The 16,439-nt window shown below is 42.5% G+C and overlaps 1 protein-coding gene across 3 annotated transcripts in view; it reads left to right on the top strand.

The window, feature by feature from the left end:
* cntfr (ciliary neurotrophic factor receptor) overlaps nucleotides 1-16,439 on the top strand; it is a 200,688-nt gene that overhangs the window by 117,497 nt on the left and 66,752 nt on the right. For all 3 annotated transcript variants that reach the window (XM_076079893.1, XM_076079894.1, XM_076079892.1), the window contains one exon: nucleotides 497-730. In XM_076079893.1, the coding sequence (XP_075936008.1) occupies nucleotides 497-730 (234 nt within the window). The remainder of the gene's footprint in view (nucleotides 1-496; nucleotides 731-16,439) is intronic.

Here is a 16,439-nt window from a genome sequence, read left to right on the forward strand (position 1 = left end):
GTGTCCTGGCTACAACTCCCATCGGGCCCACATATATCCCTGAGCCCCCGGTGGGGTCACGGTCCCTACAACTTTACTGACCCCGTGGACAAAGGCACTGTTTCTGTGTCGGCCTGTGAGGTCATTCATAGAAGGATAAAGGCCACGTGGGCAACACAAGACTTTTTTCTAAATTCTCCCCGTTTATGAAAGTAAGGATAGCGTTTTCCTCCAGCGCCTCTTCTATAAAACCAAATCAGGCACACTGTGGAACAGAATATGAATCTTTTTATTCCCATTCTCAATGTCATAATTATCCAAAGTAGACTTATCCCCACACAGAATATCTTGCTTGTTGTATGTTCTGATATAGTTATAAAGGTTTTGGTTTTTTACCCTTTGCTCCCATCTGCTCGGTCAGAATGCACATAGGGCAGTGATGTACCCACACAGATATCTGACTTATTAGCTGTTGATGTCACTTATACTTAACCTCTGCCTCTGTCTTTGCTTCCAGTTGCTAGGAACCAGTATGAGCGAATGGGCAGTGATGTAACCATGCAGTGCGGCTCCCTGGACAATGACGCATCGGTGTCATGGAAGGTGAACGGGACAGACGTGAAAGCCCAGCACCGTCTGGAGGGTCCCAGACTGATGCTGACCGAAGTGGACCTGGGCCACAACGGACTCTACAGCTGCTTTCAGAACCCGCACGGAGAGAGACGTGACACCATCTACCTCCACATCGGCAGTAAGTACCCAGACAATTGCCCGCCGAATGTCATTTCACATAAGACATGATGAATCTTTAATCATCCCGAAGGGGGAACTGGGTAATTGCAGCAGAATAGAAATGAGAGAGAAAAACGTGGTGCCACTGACCATGATGCAATTACCACTCCAAAGGGAAAATATGATTTATTAATGAGACGTGTTGTACATTTTTTGCCTGTATATATGTGCAAAAGCAAAGGCAACAACAATGCATGTACACATAGAACTGAACTTGCTGTGACTTCAAGCTACATGGAAATGTTTTGCTCATGATTATGTAATGGCTACCCTGCTGGCTGTACGCTTCCACTTGAACTCACAATAGAACTTATGGTCCGCTAGCGCAACAGGCGGCTGGTCACCCTGGTGGTTTCGAGAATATCAGCGTGTCAATCAGGTGCGAACTGGCCAAATCCGCAGCAGCTGTTGAGCTTGCTATATAAAGAGACTGGGGGGCATGTGATTGGCTGAGAGGTGAAAGGGCGGGGACCACACCACTGGTATGAAAAGTGACATTCATTGAAATTGACAGTATGAAATATAAATAGTCTAACTTTTAATTGTGAGTTATAATATTTGAAGGGCTGAACATGATGATAACAGTTCTTACAGTAGGAGCCGCTGCCGGCTGACAAGCTAATGACTAGTTGTTAAAATGACATTTGGTCATTTTTGCAGCTATGGCAGTGAATTTTAATAATCATGCAAAAGCTAAATGGGCGTCAGTTTAACAGCGTGTCTCGTTGGCATTGGCTTCCTTTGAGATCCATTATTCTGATGGTAGAGGTTCATACACTGTGCTTGAGCATCATGATGCTGTTGAAATAGGATAGACTTGTAAATGACAAGTAGCCTTGAGGATCATTGGAATGAAAAATATCTTAATTAAATATGGTATTTAGCTAAAAATCTGTATTCATGCGTGAATTAACTTTTTCGTCTAACACTTGATTCTGCATGGTTACTTAACATAAGCAATTCATAGTTAAAGTACAACTTGTTCTCCAAAGGACTCTGCTGGATATAGTCAAATATGTAGCGATGGTTTCATCCAAGGGAAAACCAAAATGAGTGTGTTTTCAATTTCTTTATATTGCATCCATTAATACCTCAGATTTATTGTGACAGCTCCATCCTCTAATCTGCCTCCTTCCAGTTTAGCTGTTGGCGTGCATCTGTCACTGCATCAATGCTCCATGTTTGATGCCTGTGTCTATTCTGAAATGACAGATTTGAGGAAAAACATGTTCTACTCAATAGCAAATCCATGCTTTCTCATTGTAGCAGGGGGGAAAAGAGAGGGATGCACTTCTGCGTTATCTCTGCTGGCCAGCAGCTCCTCGCATACAAGCGATCGCGCTCCATTTCCCTCCATTTGTGTCTGTTGCTAATATAAGGAATAGGCAACGGTTTGAATTGAATTCCCGCAGGAATCGCGCTGCAGCTGGCTAGCTGGATAGCAGGTGAAATTAGATTCATTTTTTTGGCATCAGTCATGGCAGACCACCTCAAAACAGTGCCAAAAGTGACACATTTTGATACATTGCCGTAGAAACCCCGTCATTCATCATTCCCGTGGCATTGGTGAATCGGAGCCCAGACCAGATTTCTTATTTTTGACACCGTTGTACTCTAAAGTCCCCCTCTGGTCCAAATCAGACAAAGGTAGATTGAAAGAAAAGGTAGACTGGTTGCCCTGACTGCGCTGCGTCAAAAATGTCACCACGGTGTAATTCACTGTAAGAAATTAAACAAAACAGCATGGGGGACAAGGCGAAAAAGTGGTCGGAATGCATCCCCATTGGCTAAACAGGAAACCACACCTGTATGACTCCTCCCACTTATCAGCAGGGCCGATAGAAAGCCGAGCGCACCGCCCATCGAGATTGTATCCCGGGCCCAAGTTGGACGCAACATTCCCATGCAAATTTTTGATGAATGAGACTGTACGGGAGTGTGACAGTTTGGTTAATCATATCGGCGATGATGAATTACTGAATGCTGAAATAATACTGAATTAATTAGAGTTTTATGTCATGGTAGGTTATGTCAGCAGGGTGAATGATGCAATGCATAAACAGACTAGAAAGTGTGTGTGTGTGTGTGTGTATAAGAGAGAGAGGGAGAGATGTATACCTCATGTCTGTCTGCGAGCTACTGCGTCTGTGTGCATATACTCCTTTTTCAACAGCGGCCATTTTCTGCATCATAATGACACTTTAGTGGTCCCAAACAGTGTGTGTTAGAGATAGAGAGAGATAGTTACACTGTGTAACTATTCATCAGGGGTCAAAGTTATCCTCACAGTGGATATAGTGATTTAATGCGAGGCACACACTGTGGCGTCTTCGACATCAATTCTGCATCCTCATCCCTTACGCCTTTTTCAATCAGCTTTTTTTTTTCTACCACTTCTGTACTTTTCTCATTTGTTCCTTTGTTTTCTTTCTCTCTCTCTCTCTCTCTCTCTCTCTCTCTCTCTCTCTCTCTCTCTCTCTCTCTCCCTCTCTATTTTTATCTGCTTTTTCATTATGTTAACTGTCGCCTACAAAACTTTAAAGTGTCACGCAGACACGGCGCTAACGACATCATGACAGGCTACACTTGTCGTGATTACCATCATGATGATAGTTTGATTTTATGCAGTGTTTATTGTGCACACCGGGGGCTTGTTGTGTTTTACACGGATGTAAGTGTTCTCAGGAGAACAGCACAGAGCCATCTGTCTACGCCATTTTATTATTATTATTTTTTTTATATGTTCTCCTTCGCCCTTTGTCTCTTTTCACCTCAAACTTTTTGACCTTCTCATCCTACTCGGTGTTTCTCTTCGTTGCATTTTACACACCGCCTTCTCGTCCATTCCTTCCCTCCTGCCTGTCTTTCTCTATCATCTTTGCGTCTCATTCTCTCAGTGTCCGTCTCCAGATCCTCCCGTCCGATGCCCCCTCTGTGTTTTGGCTTCTACTTTTGTGGCGGCATCTGTCAGCTGTGTGTTTACACTGGTTTGCATTAAGAACGGAGGACGTCATACTGTGACCCCCGGACCCCCGTCTGTGTGTACGTGTGCTCGCTCCACCTTCGCGCCAGTTTTATGGAGCTTTTATGATCTTTCTCCAGGAGTGCGTCGAAATAATGTCAGCGCGTCTTGACTTGTATTTTCATGGGAAAGTTTAGTGCCGCTGTCTGTTTCTTCTCCACTTTGCATTATTTCACCACTGTATATAGCTGCAGGATGTTTATATGTTGCCTGTCACTTTGGAGTCGTACAAAGCTACAATTACTGTAAAGAAACTACAAAAATATGCATGAATATGGTATTGTGTGCTTGTGTTTGCTGATGGATAGAAGAGAGGACTTGTGTCTGTGACGTTACTGCACTACGCTGGTTAAAAAAAGGTGCCTATCTCATCTGTAAGGGATGAGAGACACACACCAGCACCAGAGTGCCGGAGGACATCTCTAGACACGATTGTCTAAAAGAGTAGTGTTGTACAATGATGGAGAGATATAAAGTGACAGACCAATATAGAAAAATGAAATGGCACGGACAGTAAATGTTCATTATAATTTAATAAGTAAGAGGTCGTAAAACTCGAAAGCTCTTTGGTGAAATATAACATCCCTTTTCCTTTGCTGTCAAAAAGGGGGGGGAAGTTATTGCTGCCCTGCCCTTTTCTGGCTCCGTCCGTTCTTCTGTGTATTGCTGTCTTCAGTGGCCGTCAGCCAAACACAATTTATGGCTAGCCAACATGGGGCTGCACCCAGCCAGTTATTTAGCCTCCCAGCAAACACAACATCAACTGCAGTGGTTCATATCTCCAGCCGGTGACCCGGGTGACCTGTCGCACCGTCAGCCTGCAAGATGACCGGCTGCCAGTGAACAGCCAGTCGGCTAGCGGACCTGTTCAAGTTCGTTAACTGACACACGATTTACAATTCACACCGTCACTAAAGTCCTTTTCTTATTAACTGTCATCACACGATGATGTTAAATGGACAAAATTTATACATTTTTTCTGACAGATTATTCAAGGGACAAAGAGGGCACCCTAGTCCCAGAAGGCCCGTCACCGTCATGACAAGGTTTTCAGCATTTATATACACTTACATTATAAGCGTCTGCTTCGTAATGATTTCATACCATAAATCACCGCACAAGAAAAGGGGGCTCTTCCTCTCGGTTTGGCATTGACTCATTGTTGTAAACAAATCCATTCTGAGTCGCTCTCAGATCCCAGCGGTGCCATTATGTAAACTGGGTTGCGGTGTAGACTTTTCTACAAATGATAACACAAGTCCTAACCGCCAGTGTCGTGGTCATGGGTAGGGGTTGTCAGGCCAAGTCCATTTGGCTTTGTCTGCAGTCTTTCAGTCTTTCTCTCTCAATCTAACAAGTGTCTAAATAATGCTGCTATGTTTACAGTATGCATCATCAGCAGATATACAGCTTGAGAGGAAAAACATTTGTCTACCGTCAGAGATATTGCCACTCTGTTTTGTGGTATCAATCAGTGTCTCGTGCGCATTAGGGCTTGTGGGCAACGTTGTCAAATTGACAAGAAAGACAGCTTTATTGGACATTTCTAACTTTAGCATGGATTGTTAAAAATGTCAAACAGTCAACTATTCCAAATATTAAGTTGTTTTTTGTTAAGTAACATCTCAAAAAAAGATTCTTAGGGGGGAAAAAAAAGTCTCTTAATTAAAGTAAATATTAGAACAGCTTAGCTTACATGTGACAGATATTCACTCTCAGCCTTGCACCGACATTAATTGTAGCCGATACATGTGTAGCCCCGCCTTAATCTTAACCCAAGGATAGAATATAAGTAAAGTGAAAGCGAGCCTAATGAAGGTCAAACCTGATGAATCCATTCCTGCTCAGCTGGTTTACCCCCCAAATGTAAGACCACAAAACACACACACACACACACGCTTTGGTTGCCTTCAGCCTCACTAAGGATGAGTTAGAGGACGAGTGAGTTCTCTTGTTAGATTGATGTGCATCTCTTACCCTCAGGCAACTTATCTCCACACACACACGCACACATTCCAATTGGTATCTATTTCCTTTCAGTGAGCAGCTTGTTTTTATGTGTATCCCCACACACACACACTCAGGGGACCCGTGCTACATGGCTGGGTAATGGAATTGTCTTGTCTCCTTGCAGACAGATCGCTATGGAGGAGCACACGTAGAGCTCCATCTCCTCTGGGACTTCCTGTTCAAACCAGGAAGTATTTGGCCCCACATGTTAGGGCACCGCTAAAGCGACTCAGCTTCCATTTTAATTACTCTCCTTGCTCGTCCCAGTACTCGGTCTATCATAATAAATAGCAAATACCTGCACGGAGGATTTACACGGCTTTAGAATTTAATTCAACAGTTTGTCAACCTCGGCTGGTCTCTCGGGTTTCGTTGGCGTCAGCAAGAGAAGCAGCCCAGCTTCTTGGAACTTTGTGGAATAAGTCGTTTAAAGTCTTAAATACTCAAATGGAGGATGGGCAAATACTTGTGATTTTATAAATAATTATTTCATCTGAAATAGCCATTTAAATCATGAAAGTAAATCTTAATGATAACCCGTCACATAAGGTTTCTGATTTTTTTAAGAATGGATGGAAACTGAACACATATGTTGCTTCTTTTATCCAGAGAAAGGCGGCGGCTGCCATTGATCTGTAGAATGTTTAAAAGTTCACTTTTTGGGGAGGTGTTTTCAAGACTATCGTTCCGCCAAGTTCCCTTAAGCATAACCTGGACTCTCTGCCGCTCCAGAGGTATTGTACTCTCGCTGACCCCTGACTTCTCAAAACGAAATAGGACTTTCATGCAGAAATCAATAAACCATAAACTGGACTGTTGTGGATGAGAATTTTAATGCTCAGCATAAATTGAGCCACAACACAGCTGTCCAGTTTTATGTTCAGTAACAGCTTGGAACACGAAAAGAAATGTCAAACTAATATTCCTCCGCCATGTGTCCTCACTGTCTTCTGTATTTAATGGTGTCGTACTCAACATCTGAATATGCATCCTAAGCGTCACTACCACTGCATTTCTCTCCCGTTGTCTCTCTTTCTCCTCTTTTTGTTCCGCTCCATATTGCCCAATTTCTTGCCGCTCCATTTTTTGCTCTATTTGCTGCACAACAGCAACTCCCATCACTTTATTGTAGCAGACAACCATAACAAATGGGAGAATGGACCCGCTTTAAGAAGTCAATGGGAAGCCATGAGAGAAACTCAAACATATTAAAAAACAAACAAAACAAAAACCCAGTCATTGTGTGCTTTGGCCTCTTTGTATCCGTTGGGCATCAGGAGTAATCTGGCAGGACAGATTGTTTACCCCCTCTCTCCATGCTGCTGTGTCAAAGAGGAGATGGTGTGGCAAATATCCTGAGCAGCGTCAAGGCCTCGGAAATATACTTTTGACTGTTTGCTCTTTATAAAGTAAGGTGTTTTTCTTATCCATAATTTAAAAGTATATGTAGTTGTACCTCAGTTGAATTCCAAAGGCTTTAAAGGTCAGCCAAGGTCGTCTTTTGTGATCTTTTTTTTCCCCTCCACAACACCATCACTCTCACCCATCACTCTTACCCTTGCATCATTGCCCCGTCCCTGACTGCTACTACTTTTTCTCTTCTCATATCTTAAGATTATGGACCGATCCCTTGGTTTTCTATCTCATTCCATGTCTGTCTTTCTCCTCCACTAATCCTCTTATACCGCCCTCTAGTCCATCCCATATCACCTATTACTTTCTCCTTTTCTTGTCGTCTCTCTCTCTCTCTCTCTGTACTTTGGTGTACATAAGCTTCCTGTGAAAGTGGCACACTGTGACTTTACACTCCAGTGTGCCCCTGCTGTCCTCACTGGATAGAATGCCCATCGGTATGTACCACGCAGCGATAAGCTCCATCTCCAGTGCAGGTAAGCACAAACAGCTGAATGCTAATCAGTCAGTGGTATCTCATGACTGCATTGTACTCTGGCCTGCTGAGGTTACAGTTTGAAGAAATGATTCACAGTAGAAAGGTATCATTCTACAAGAAAAGTTATTATCTTATACGGTATAGACAGCTGTTTGATTGATTCATTTGCAAATCATATATATATGTGTGTGTGTGTGTGTGTTTTATTTATTTTGACCATGTAACAAATAAAACATAAAAAACAGAACAAATAACAAATAAAAAACAAAATAAAACTGAGTTCAAGCATGAGATGAAGAAAAAGCTGCAAATGCAAAACAGTGTGAAGCTGAAGTTCATAACAGGGACCCGTAGATCAAATTGGCGAGGTGCAGTGAAAGTCTCCCCGGGAAGAAGCTGGAGTGGAGGGAGACTAAGTTAGATAAAGCACAGCTTGAGACAGAGGAGCTTAGGTGAAGCAACGGGAGCCTAACACAGGAAATAGTGCAGGTAGAAAGCAGGATTCAGGATCTTTGTGAGGATTTAGCACCAAAAAAATGAAATTGTGCATGTGGTGATGAGAAAAAATGAAATAGGTGCTCTACTTCCTCTGCAACACAAAAAAATATGAACCCTATTATTTTAAAAACATGGTCGAGTGATGGCTTTGCCAGTTGAAACTATAAGAAGACACGCCAGCACAGTTAATTGGCATCTGGGTAACCTATTGGCATAGAGTAACCTATGCAGATTGGGTTGCCATACAAGACCGAAGTTGGTGAAACTGGAGCATTCTGGGAAAAGCACACATCCGTATCAAAAACAGGAGGCTCATGGTTTTGTTTTTCGGTGGCTTTAAAGCCAATTGGAGCAAACTTTAGTGGCTGAACTTGAGCAGCTGGAGCATCACTTCTAGTCTTCTAAAATGCTGCTCCTTGCTCCAATTAAATTTGCAATGCTCCAGCTCCGTTCCACTCTAATGCTCTGCATGGAACAAAACCGTGGAAGCATATCTGGTAATTGGCAGTGTAAGATGGGTGTGCTGTTGCTGTCCTAAACCTTCTTTGCTTGCATTTGCTAATCCCACACCGTCTTCCTCCTTTCCTCCGTGTATCCAATCACAGTTGACCCATCCCTTAACCCGTTCCCGTCCTCCCCTCGACATTATTCTTCTCCTCTCTAAACTAACAATACAGCACTATAATGTTGCTCTTCCCTGTCCTTTTCTTCCTCTTATATCTGCTGGGATTGTGAAAGACTTGAGCCCGCAATACGATGCAATCACGATACTTATGTCACGCTGCAATCTCATTGTGATAGCGTGTAATGCGATATGTTTAGTTTTATGACCTTTTTTCAACTGCGAGTTTTGCAGTTTGTCAACATCTGTTTCATCAAAAAAAATAAGATTGCCACTCGGGTTCATGTCACTTCAGTCAATCTTTTTTATTGCAGCACAGTGGGTTCCTCAGTCCATCTCTGTTTTGACCAACGTTCTGCCTATGCCACTGACTTTAACCATGACTGCGCTACAAACAACTCCACATAGTCAACAAAAAAATCTATAGTTTTAATTTTCTACCTGCAGTATTGATAGTTTATATAATCAAAAAACTATACTTGGCGTCCGTGTATCGATTAAATATATTGACACCCATAATAACGCCAGGCTATGCTGTAATGGTGTAAACACCCTGCTCGATTCTTCATGGATGACTCGTCATGGCATGAACAGATTTATAATGGTCCTGGGGTGAATACATTAACTTGGTTATCTTTGATTAATCAAAAAGTGCATTTTGATCAATCTCTTGATAAAAAGAAGAAATGATGTCTAAATTGAAGTGATCCAGGGTTCATTGTGTTCTCTCTCTCTCTCTGCGTCTCTTTTTTCCCAGTGTCTCTCTCCCTTTCTCACTCTAATTACCCGTCCAGAAGTAGTGAAATAAACGTACTGACTGTGTTATTATCTTGTCTCCTCTGTTCGCTCCGCTTTCCTGCAGTTGATGTGCAGCAAAACAGAAATGTCTTCGGTTTGTCTGTGGGCTGCGTATGTAGGTGTTGCTGCTTGCGGGTGCCTTTTTGTTTATGCTTCATATTAATTTGTCACTCTGCCTTTGCGGGTGTTCACGCGCATCTTTGTTTATGCCAAGATTTGCAGCTGCATATCTGTGTGTATACGTGTGTGTGTGTGTGTGTGTGTGTGTGTGTGTGTGTGTGTGTGTGTGTGTGTGTGTGTGTGTGTGTGTGTGTGTGTGGCTGTGGCTGTCACTGTGTGTTTTGTGTTTGTGCCAAGAAGGTAAAGGCCTGTTCCCTCTTGACTAGTGTCCAGTGAAATAGAAATTTCTGGGCTGTCTCGGCCCTTTTACGGTCCTGTGTGTGTGTGTGTGTGTGTGTGTGTGTGTGTGTGTGTGTGTGTGTGTGTGTGAGTGAGGGATTAAGAGAGACGGGGGGAAATAGTGACTTTGACCAGAAAGTATTCCCCCTGGCTCAGTGTCCAGCAGTGAGGTTGAGCTTTTTGCTCCATTGACGTCAAGCAACTGAGGAATGGTCAGATAACCATAAAACATGCTCATTGGCCATTTGGGGCGTGCGCACTGTATGTGTGCATGTGCCCGCACAAAGAGATTGAAATGTGAAATATCTCGAGAGGTGAAACTCTCCACTCCTGCTGACCCCTCTCAGCCAGCCCTGTCGCATCCATTCTGTTTAATGCGTCCCAAACCACAAAGCTAAACTCTACAAAAGCTTGTTGTCAAAGCACAGGTGGAGAAACTGTTCGCTGCCTCATCTTTTGGGGATTTTAATTCCCTGAATGTCTGACTGAAGATTTCTCCATTGATCATACACATAATCCTGAGCCAAAATATAATAATCAGAAGCTATTTCTTAACTGATTTATTGCATGAATAGTCATATTTTTTGTCGCACTTCCTTTGCTACATCTTCTATAATCTTCCACAGCCACCTGTTTAAATGTGCTGCCGTCTAAAAAACAGTGTAGGCAGAGACTCACTTAAGCTAAGCTATGTACATAGTAAAGCAAATAACTCAGGGAACAACTCATTGGTGAGCCAATCAGTGTGTTTGAGAATAAAGTGAAAACCGGGTTCATGCCCGCGGTTCACATCATCATGGGTGGATGTATCACTTCTAATAACCTCATCTCCTGAAACCAATCAGGTATTCAGTGTCACATTTCAGGGGAACTCATCAAAAATAGATTGTCACGCATCAGCATTATGAAAGTTTAAAATCCACCGCAGCCCTTGGCGACTTTTACATAAAATATGAAGTCTCATATAGAGATTTTTCTGTTTTATTAAGATGGACAATATCTTATTTCTTTCTTCATATTTCATAAATGACAGTCTTATCTTCGTTGTACATTTCCATCAGAGTAAAAGAAGAGGTTTCCTCTTTATTATTTAGGTTTTCATTGGCATCCATTTGCTCTCAGCTGAGACCAACACACACACATAGAGAGTGTAACAAACCTGTGGTGTGTGTGTGTGTGTGTGCGACAAACAGAGGGTGTGACCGAGAGAGTCAATGGGCTTCATGAAGCCACGTTCTCTTAAATTGCTCTTATATCGTCTCTTGTTTTTCTGTCAAGAGAAAAAAAAATAGTCAACTCCAGATGCACCAAACATTCTTCACCATCCAACTCTGCTCTTGCCCAGGTGTGCTGAGTGATGAATCCCACTGGGTCAGAAATTGCAGGCGTATGATCGATTGTTTATTATGATCAGAGGTAAAGCCCCCTAAACATCATATGTAAGGGCGGGTGTTGTGTTGTGTGCAAATATTAGAATTGGAGAGTTTATGTTCATGTAGACTCACGGCATGATATCACATGCATATGTGTCCCTGCTCACTATATATATATATATATGTATATATATATAGTGTATATACTTTTTTTCCCCCTCATATATCCTTATATGTGTGTGTAATGGAGTAGGCCCTAACGTAATTTCACGCTTCAAGATAAAAGTGACTTCTCCATTTAGTCTCTTCAGGCTTTTCTATTTGATGCAGCAAACTAATCTGCGCTTCCAAGAGGAGATCGTTTCCCACTCACTCACTGATGTATTAGGCTGATGATAATATACAGACTGCTTGCCCCCTAAGATGTGCCTCGGGAACTCATTGTGCTGCACCAAGCCTCTATAGGAACAGAGAGGAACGTCTTTGGTGGCATTTTTCAGTCCAAGAAACGGCTAATATCGCGTCAGTAAAAAGTGTTGATTCAGACAGTTTGTATAACCTTCATGAGGGGAGGCTCTGTTGCAGGACTGTTTCATTAGACTGCCTTAGTCTCTGGCAATGTATGTACCTAATGCATACTGGATTTCCTGAATGCAAAGTACATACACTTAGCATATGAATTAGGTCGAGTAGCAGTAACAGAATCAGCAGTCGCAGTACTGGCAGTAGTGGCAGTATGTACTGTATTTGTCTGCAATAAATAGAGGATTATTATGTTTTGTAAGGACCCAAGAACTACTACTACCAAGACCATAGCTGCAGCAGCGCTGTCAACCCGGTGATGTCTCAGTTACACCAGCTTGTTGGTCCACTCTCTTGGGGCCCAAGCAGCTGTGAGCCCGGACTGTGGCTAAATGGACGGATATACCCACAGAACACAACAGCATGGGAAAAAAGAGAAGCGGGGACAGGGATAGACAGACGGAGAAAGAGGAGGAAAGTGTACAGTAGAAGGCAAGAGTGCGGTTTCCTTGCAATATGAAGATATGTTTACATTTAAAATATGGATGAAAACAATAACTTTTACAAGCTCTATAGGAATATACTTAGCATAAATGTTTCATTAAAAAAAAAAGGGCAGAGAGGGCTTGATGTGAAAGAGTGGGCCATGGGAAGTAGAAACTCTGCTTGTGTTTAGGATAAACAAACATGTTGGATGTTCGGACACACGCATGCTCTCGCACACACACACACTCACAGACGCACACACATGTTGCGGTGGGCGGATGAAAGTCTCGCGCAAACATAGCTCCTGTGTCGAATGAGCCGCTCTTATTGTGGAAAAACACAGAGATGTTGGTCTTGGCCGGACAAGAATGTGGGCTGTGTGTGTGTGTGTGTGTGTGTGTGTGTGTGTGCGTGTGTGTGTGCGCTGCAACGAAAGCTCAAGCTTCCAAGTTATTTGCGCAGGCTTTTGCTTCAAACAGTGAGCACACACACACACACATACAGGGAAAGACAACAACATAGACGCACACACACACACACGTTAAACACGCTCATAGCAAGTCTAATTATCTATTTTACAGTTGGGGAAAATGTAAAGCCGGCTCTTTTTGGCACACTTTGAGTTGTACATCTAAGGATGTGTGTGTGTGTGTGTGTGTGTGTGTGTCTATGTGTGCTTACTTCCTCTTTCCATCTTTCCCTTCCCTCTGCCCCTTCATCACGTTGCGTTTCTCCTTCTTTCAACTGCACACACTATTTTTTTTGGGGGTGTTTGTATCGATGCAGGCATCAGCAGCCGATGTCATTCATCCATTTTCTCACGGTATGTATGGTACCCGCTCATCTCATCTGCCTAACCAGCCCAAGTTAGCTTTCAAGTGTTTGGGAGGGCAAATCACACAGAATCCGATCAAATACCGCACTGCTGTGAGGTGAAATCTTTGCAGCTTTTACTGACTCAACCCTTCAGGAACTGCAAAACATTCAGCTATTTATTTTTCGTCTTGGATTTTAATGTGAAAAGCATTGAGTGAGCCTTGGTTGGAATTGGTTTCATTTATTGTGGGTGGTATAACTTGGTGAATTTTCCGTTAAGATCAACGTTTTAAATCAGTTACATTACCGATAGAGACACATTGTTTACTCTGTACACTCATTCAAATAGATTCAAGTTAAAATTGAAAACCTTGACATACAAGCAGCGACAAAACGGTTCCTCTAATACATTGTGAGGAATCACAAGTGAATGATGAACCTCCACAGTCAAAAAAACTCATATTATGATGAAGCATGCTCAATAATTCATTACAAGTAATCCTTCCAGTTTATATTTAGAGAGCACTTTTTGAGGAATACCCTTTTCTGTCTTTGTCACTAAACTAATGTGTAAAACTGGTCTTTGATTCACGATTGGGTGTCCGAAAAACATTCAACACATAGTTGATGTTAATGCTACTACGAGGATTCTGGAGGTGGACAAAAGCCGAAGTGTTTCCGAGCACCGAAATCCCTCCGGAAAACCTCTCTTACTGCAGCAGGGCCGAACAGTCTTCCCCGTGCGGTCCTGGATCTGGTTCTCCCAAATCTCCCTTCTCTCTAGCGGTCCCAGCCACACGGCCTGGGCCTCCAGCAGCGTGTTGAGGCCCTGCCTCTTTAGCTGAACGAGTCTCTGGTGAACCTGCATGAAGGAATCCGACCCGGTGGCATGAACATTGAATGTGATGCAGTACAGACTCATGAAGCAGCCAACAGGCAGAATCCCCAGCGCAAACCATTCCTTCAATACCTTGTTAGTAAAAAAAGACAATTATAAATAATTCATGTATTTGTTAAGAGGCACACACACACACACACACACACACACATGCATGCACACATTTGTCTGTAGTTGTGTGATAACGCGAGATTAACTTTATCAGAAAACTCAGAAGAGAAAATAAATAATTTCAGATTTCTTTCAGCACCTCTGGAGGGGAAAGTTATTGTGTGCTAATCAGAGAGAAAGATGAAATCATCAAAGCAATATTACAGTCTACTGAGTCTGCCTGCATCTCCATGCTCAGTTTGCTTTCTCATTTCTCTCTCCCCCTCCGTCTGCTTTCTGCCTCCGTCTTCTCTCTCTCTCTCTGTCAAGTCCTCTTTTCCTCCTAGCCTCTCTCTCTCTCTTACACACTCCTCTTTGTCATTCTCTTGAGTGTCCTTTCTGTCAATGTTCCTCACTTTGCCTCCATATCTTTGATATGGTGGGGGGGGGGCGGGGGTTAGGCTTTGAGCTAGTTGCGTTTTTCTAACGTCTTAGGTGCAAAATAAAATACAAAAATGCAGCCAACAAGAGGATAGCACAAACCTAGACAAATACAGTGTCAGTTCTGTTATTGACGTTGTTGTTGTGTGACACACTTCCTGCTGAGAGATGCCACAAAAATAAAGAAAACACACAGTATATGAACGTCCTTGCTAATAGGGTGTTGCTGGATAGAAAGCGTGCCCTCACACAACGTTTCCACGCTTGAGTTGTTACTCTGACAACCAATGGCATCGTGGCAGCAGATGTTTACTCTGTGTAGTCGCACAACATTCAATGTTGTTATATGCAAATCACAATGTAGATATTTAGCGTTTAAGATTAGATGTTGAAATACATATTGGGTTGGTTGGCCTCAGGCTCTGTATGTACATCTCTATGTGGGTTTTCTCATCCCCTTCTTATCTTCCGTACAGCATCTTTATATTGTCTCTGTCCTTCGCGTCGGCCTCATAATTATTTTTAAATATTATTAATTATAATTATTGTATGCGTTTTTTGTTTTTTTTAGCTGAAGCAGTCAATTGAAAAAGTCTGTCTGGCCTCTGCGGTCCTGTTGCGGTATCTTTTGTAAAGCTTATTAAGAAATAATTAACCTAATTCACTTCTGCTTCGGGCAGAGTATCCCAACGGTTTGCCCTCTATACTGACTTACAATGAAAAGAGAGATAGTTGACAGCGTGAAAATGCTTTTGGGAAATGAAGACAGAATTATTAATAACATTGCACTGTTGCGCTGGGCATGCAAGTCATTACTCTGGCATGATTCGGTAATATTGCTTATTTGAAATACCAAGCCAAGCGGAAAAAAATGAGGCAAAAAAATAAAAAAATCGGCCTCTGGAGCTTCATAGAACCTTGAGGTTATTTTGTGTGAAAGACAATTAGAGTCCTCAATTTTATTTATTTGTATGTGCATGTAATTTCAAGATTGGAACAGTTTAGCTTTAATTAAGCTGTAAAACAAAAGACCATACAGTCAAACATTTATTAACATTTGAGTTCAGGTGGTTAGATATCAATAAATTAGACGAAATACAGTATGATTGAGCTGGAGTCAGTGACAACGGGTGAGATGTTGTGCTATTTGTCTAACAGGACAAAACGTGTTTCCGCTGCTCCTCCGACCAGCCTTTCATTTCCTTCTGTCCATCTTTGCTCTCTGTTGATAATGATCTTGGCAGGCCACAATGAATAATGTACACTTACCGTAATGGTCGGAAGAGGTTCAGAGAACACGCACACACACACACACACACACACACACACACACATACACACATGCATGAGCGCACACACAGAGAGACATGCAGTAACATGCTTAGACATTTACAAGAACAAAATACGCACACGCTCAAACACACGCTTTCTCAAAAGATGCTTGAGTACACCGAAGCAAACACAACCACATACACAATCATACGAGCACAAACACACACACACATACTTGCGTGCACACAGCTGAGGATAATTCCCTCATTTCTTAATGATGGGCATCAGAGAGTAGGTAATGTAAATTATTAAAGCACACAGCAATTAGATACATCACACTCCCTGAGAGACATACACTCACTCACTCTTACACACACACACACACAACAGAGAATGGACACACACACACAGTGAGTAAGGTGCAGGATCACAACGCGCACACATGTTCAAACTGTTATAAATATTGTTTTAGGCATATGTAGGCAGATGTGTATGAACTAATCCTTTCAAAGCCGTGCTCACTGCGAGCG

This window comes from Anarhichas minor, unplaced genomic scaffold (genome assembly GCF_050575085.1).
Source record: "Anarhichas minor isolate MPS153535 unplaced genomic scaffold, ASM5057508v1 ptg000073l, whole genome shotgun sequence".
NCBI classification, from domain to species: domain Eukaryota; kingdom Metazoa; phylum Chordata; class Actinopteri; order Perciformes; family Anarhichadidae; genus Anarhichas; species Anarhichas minor.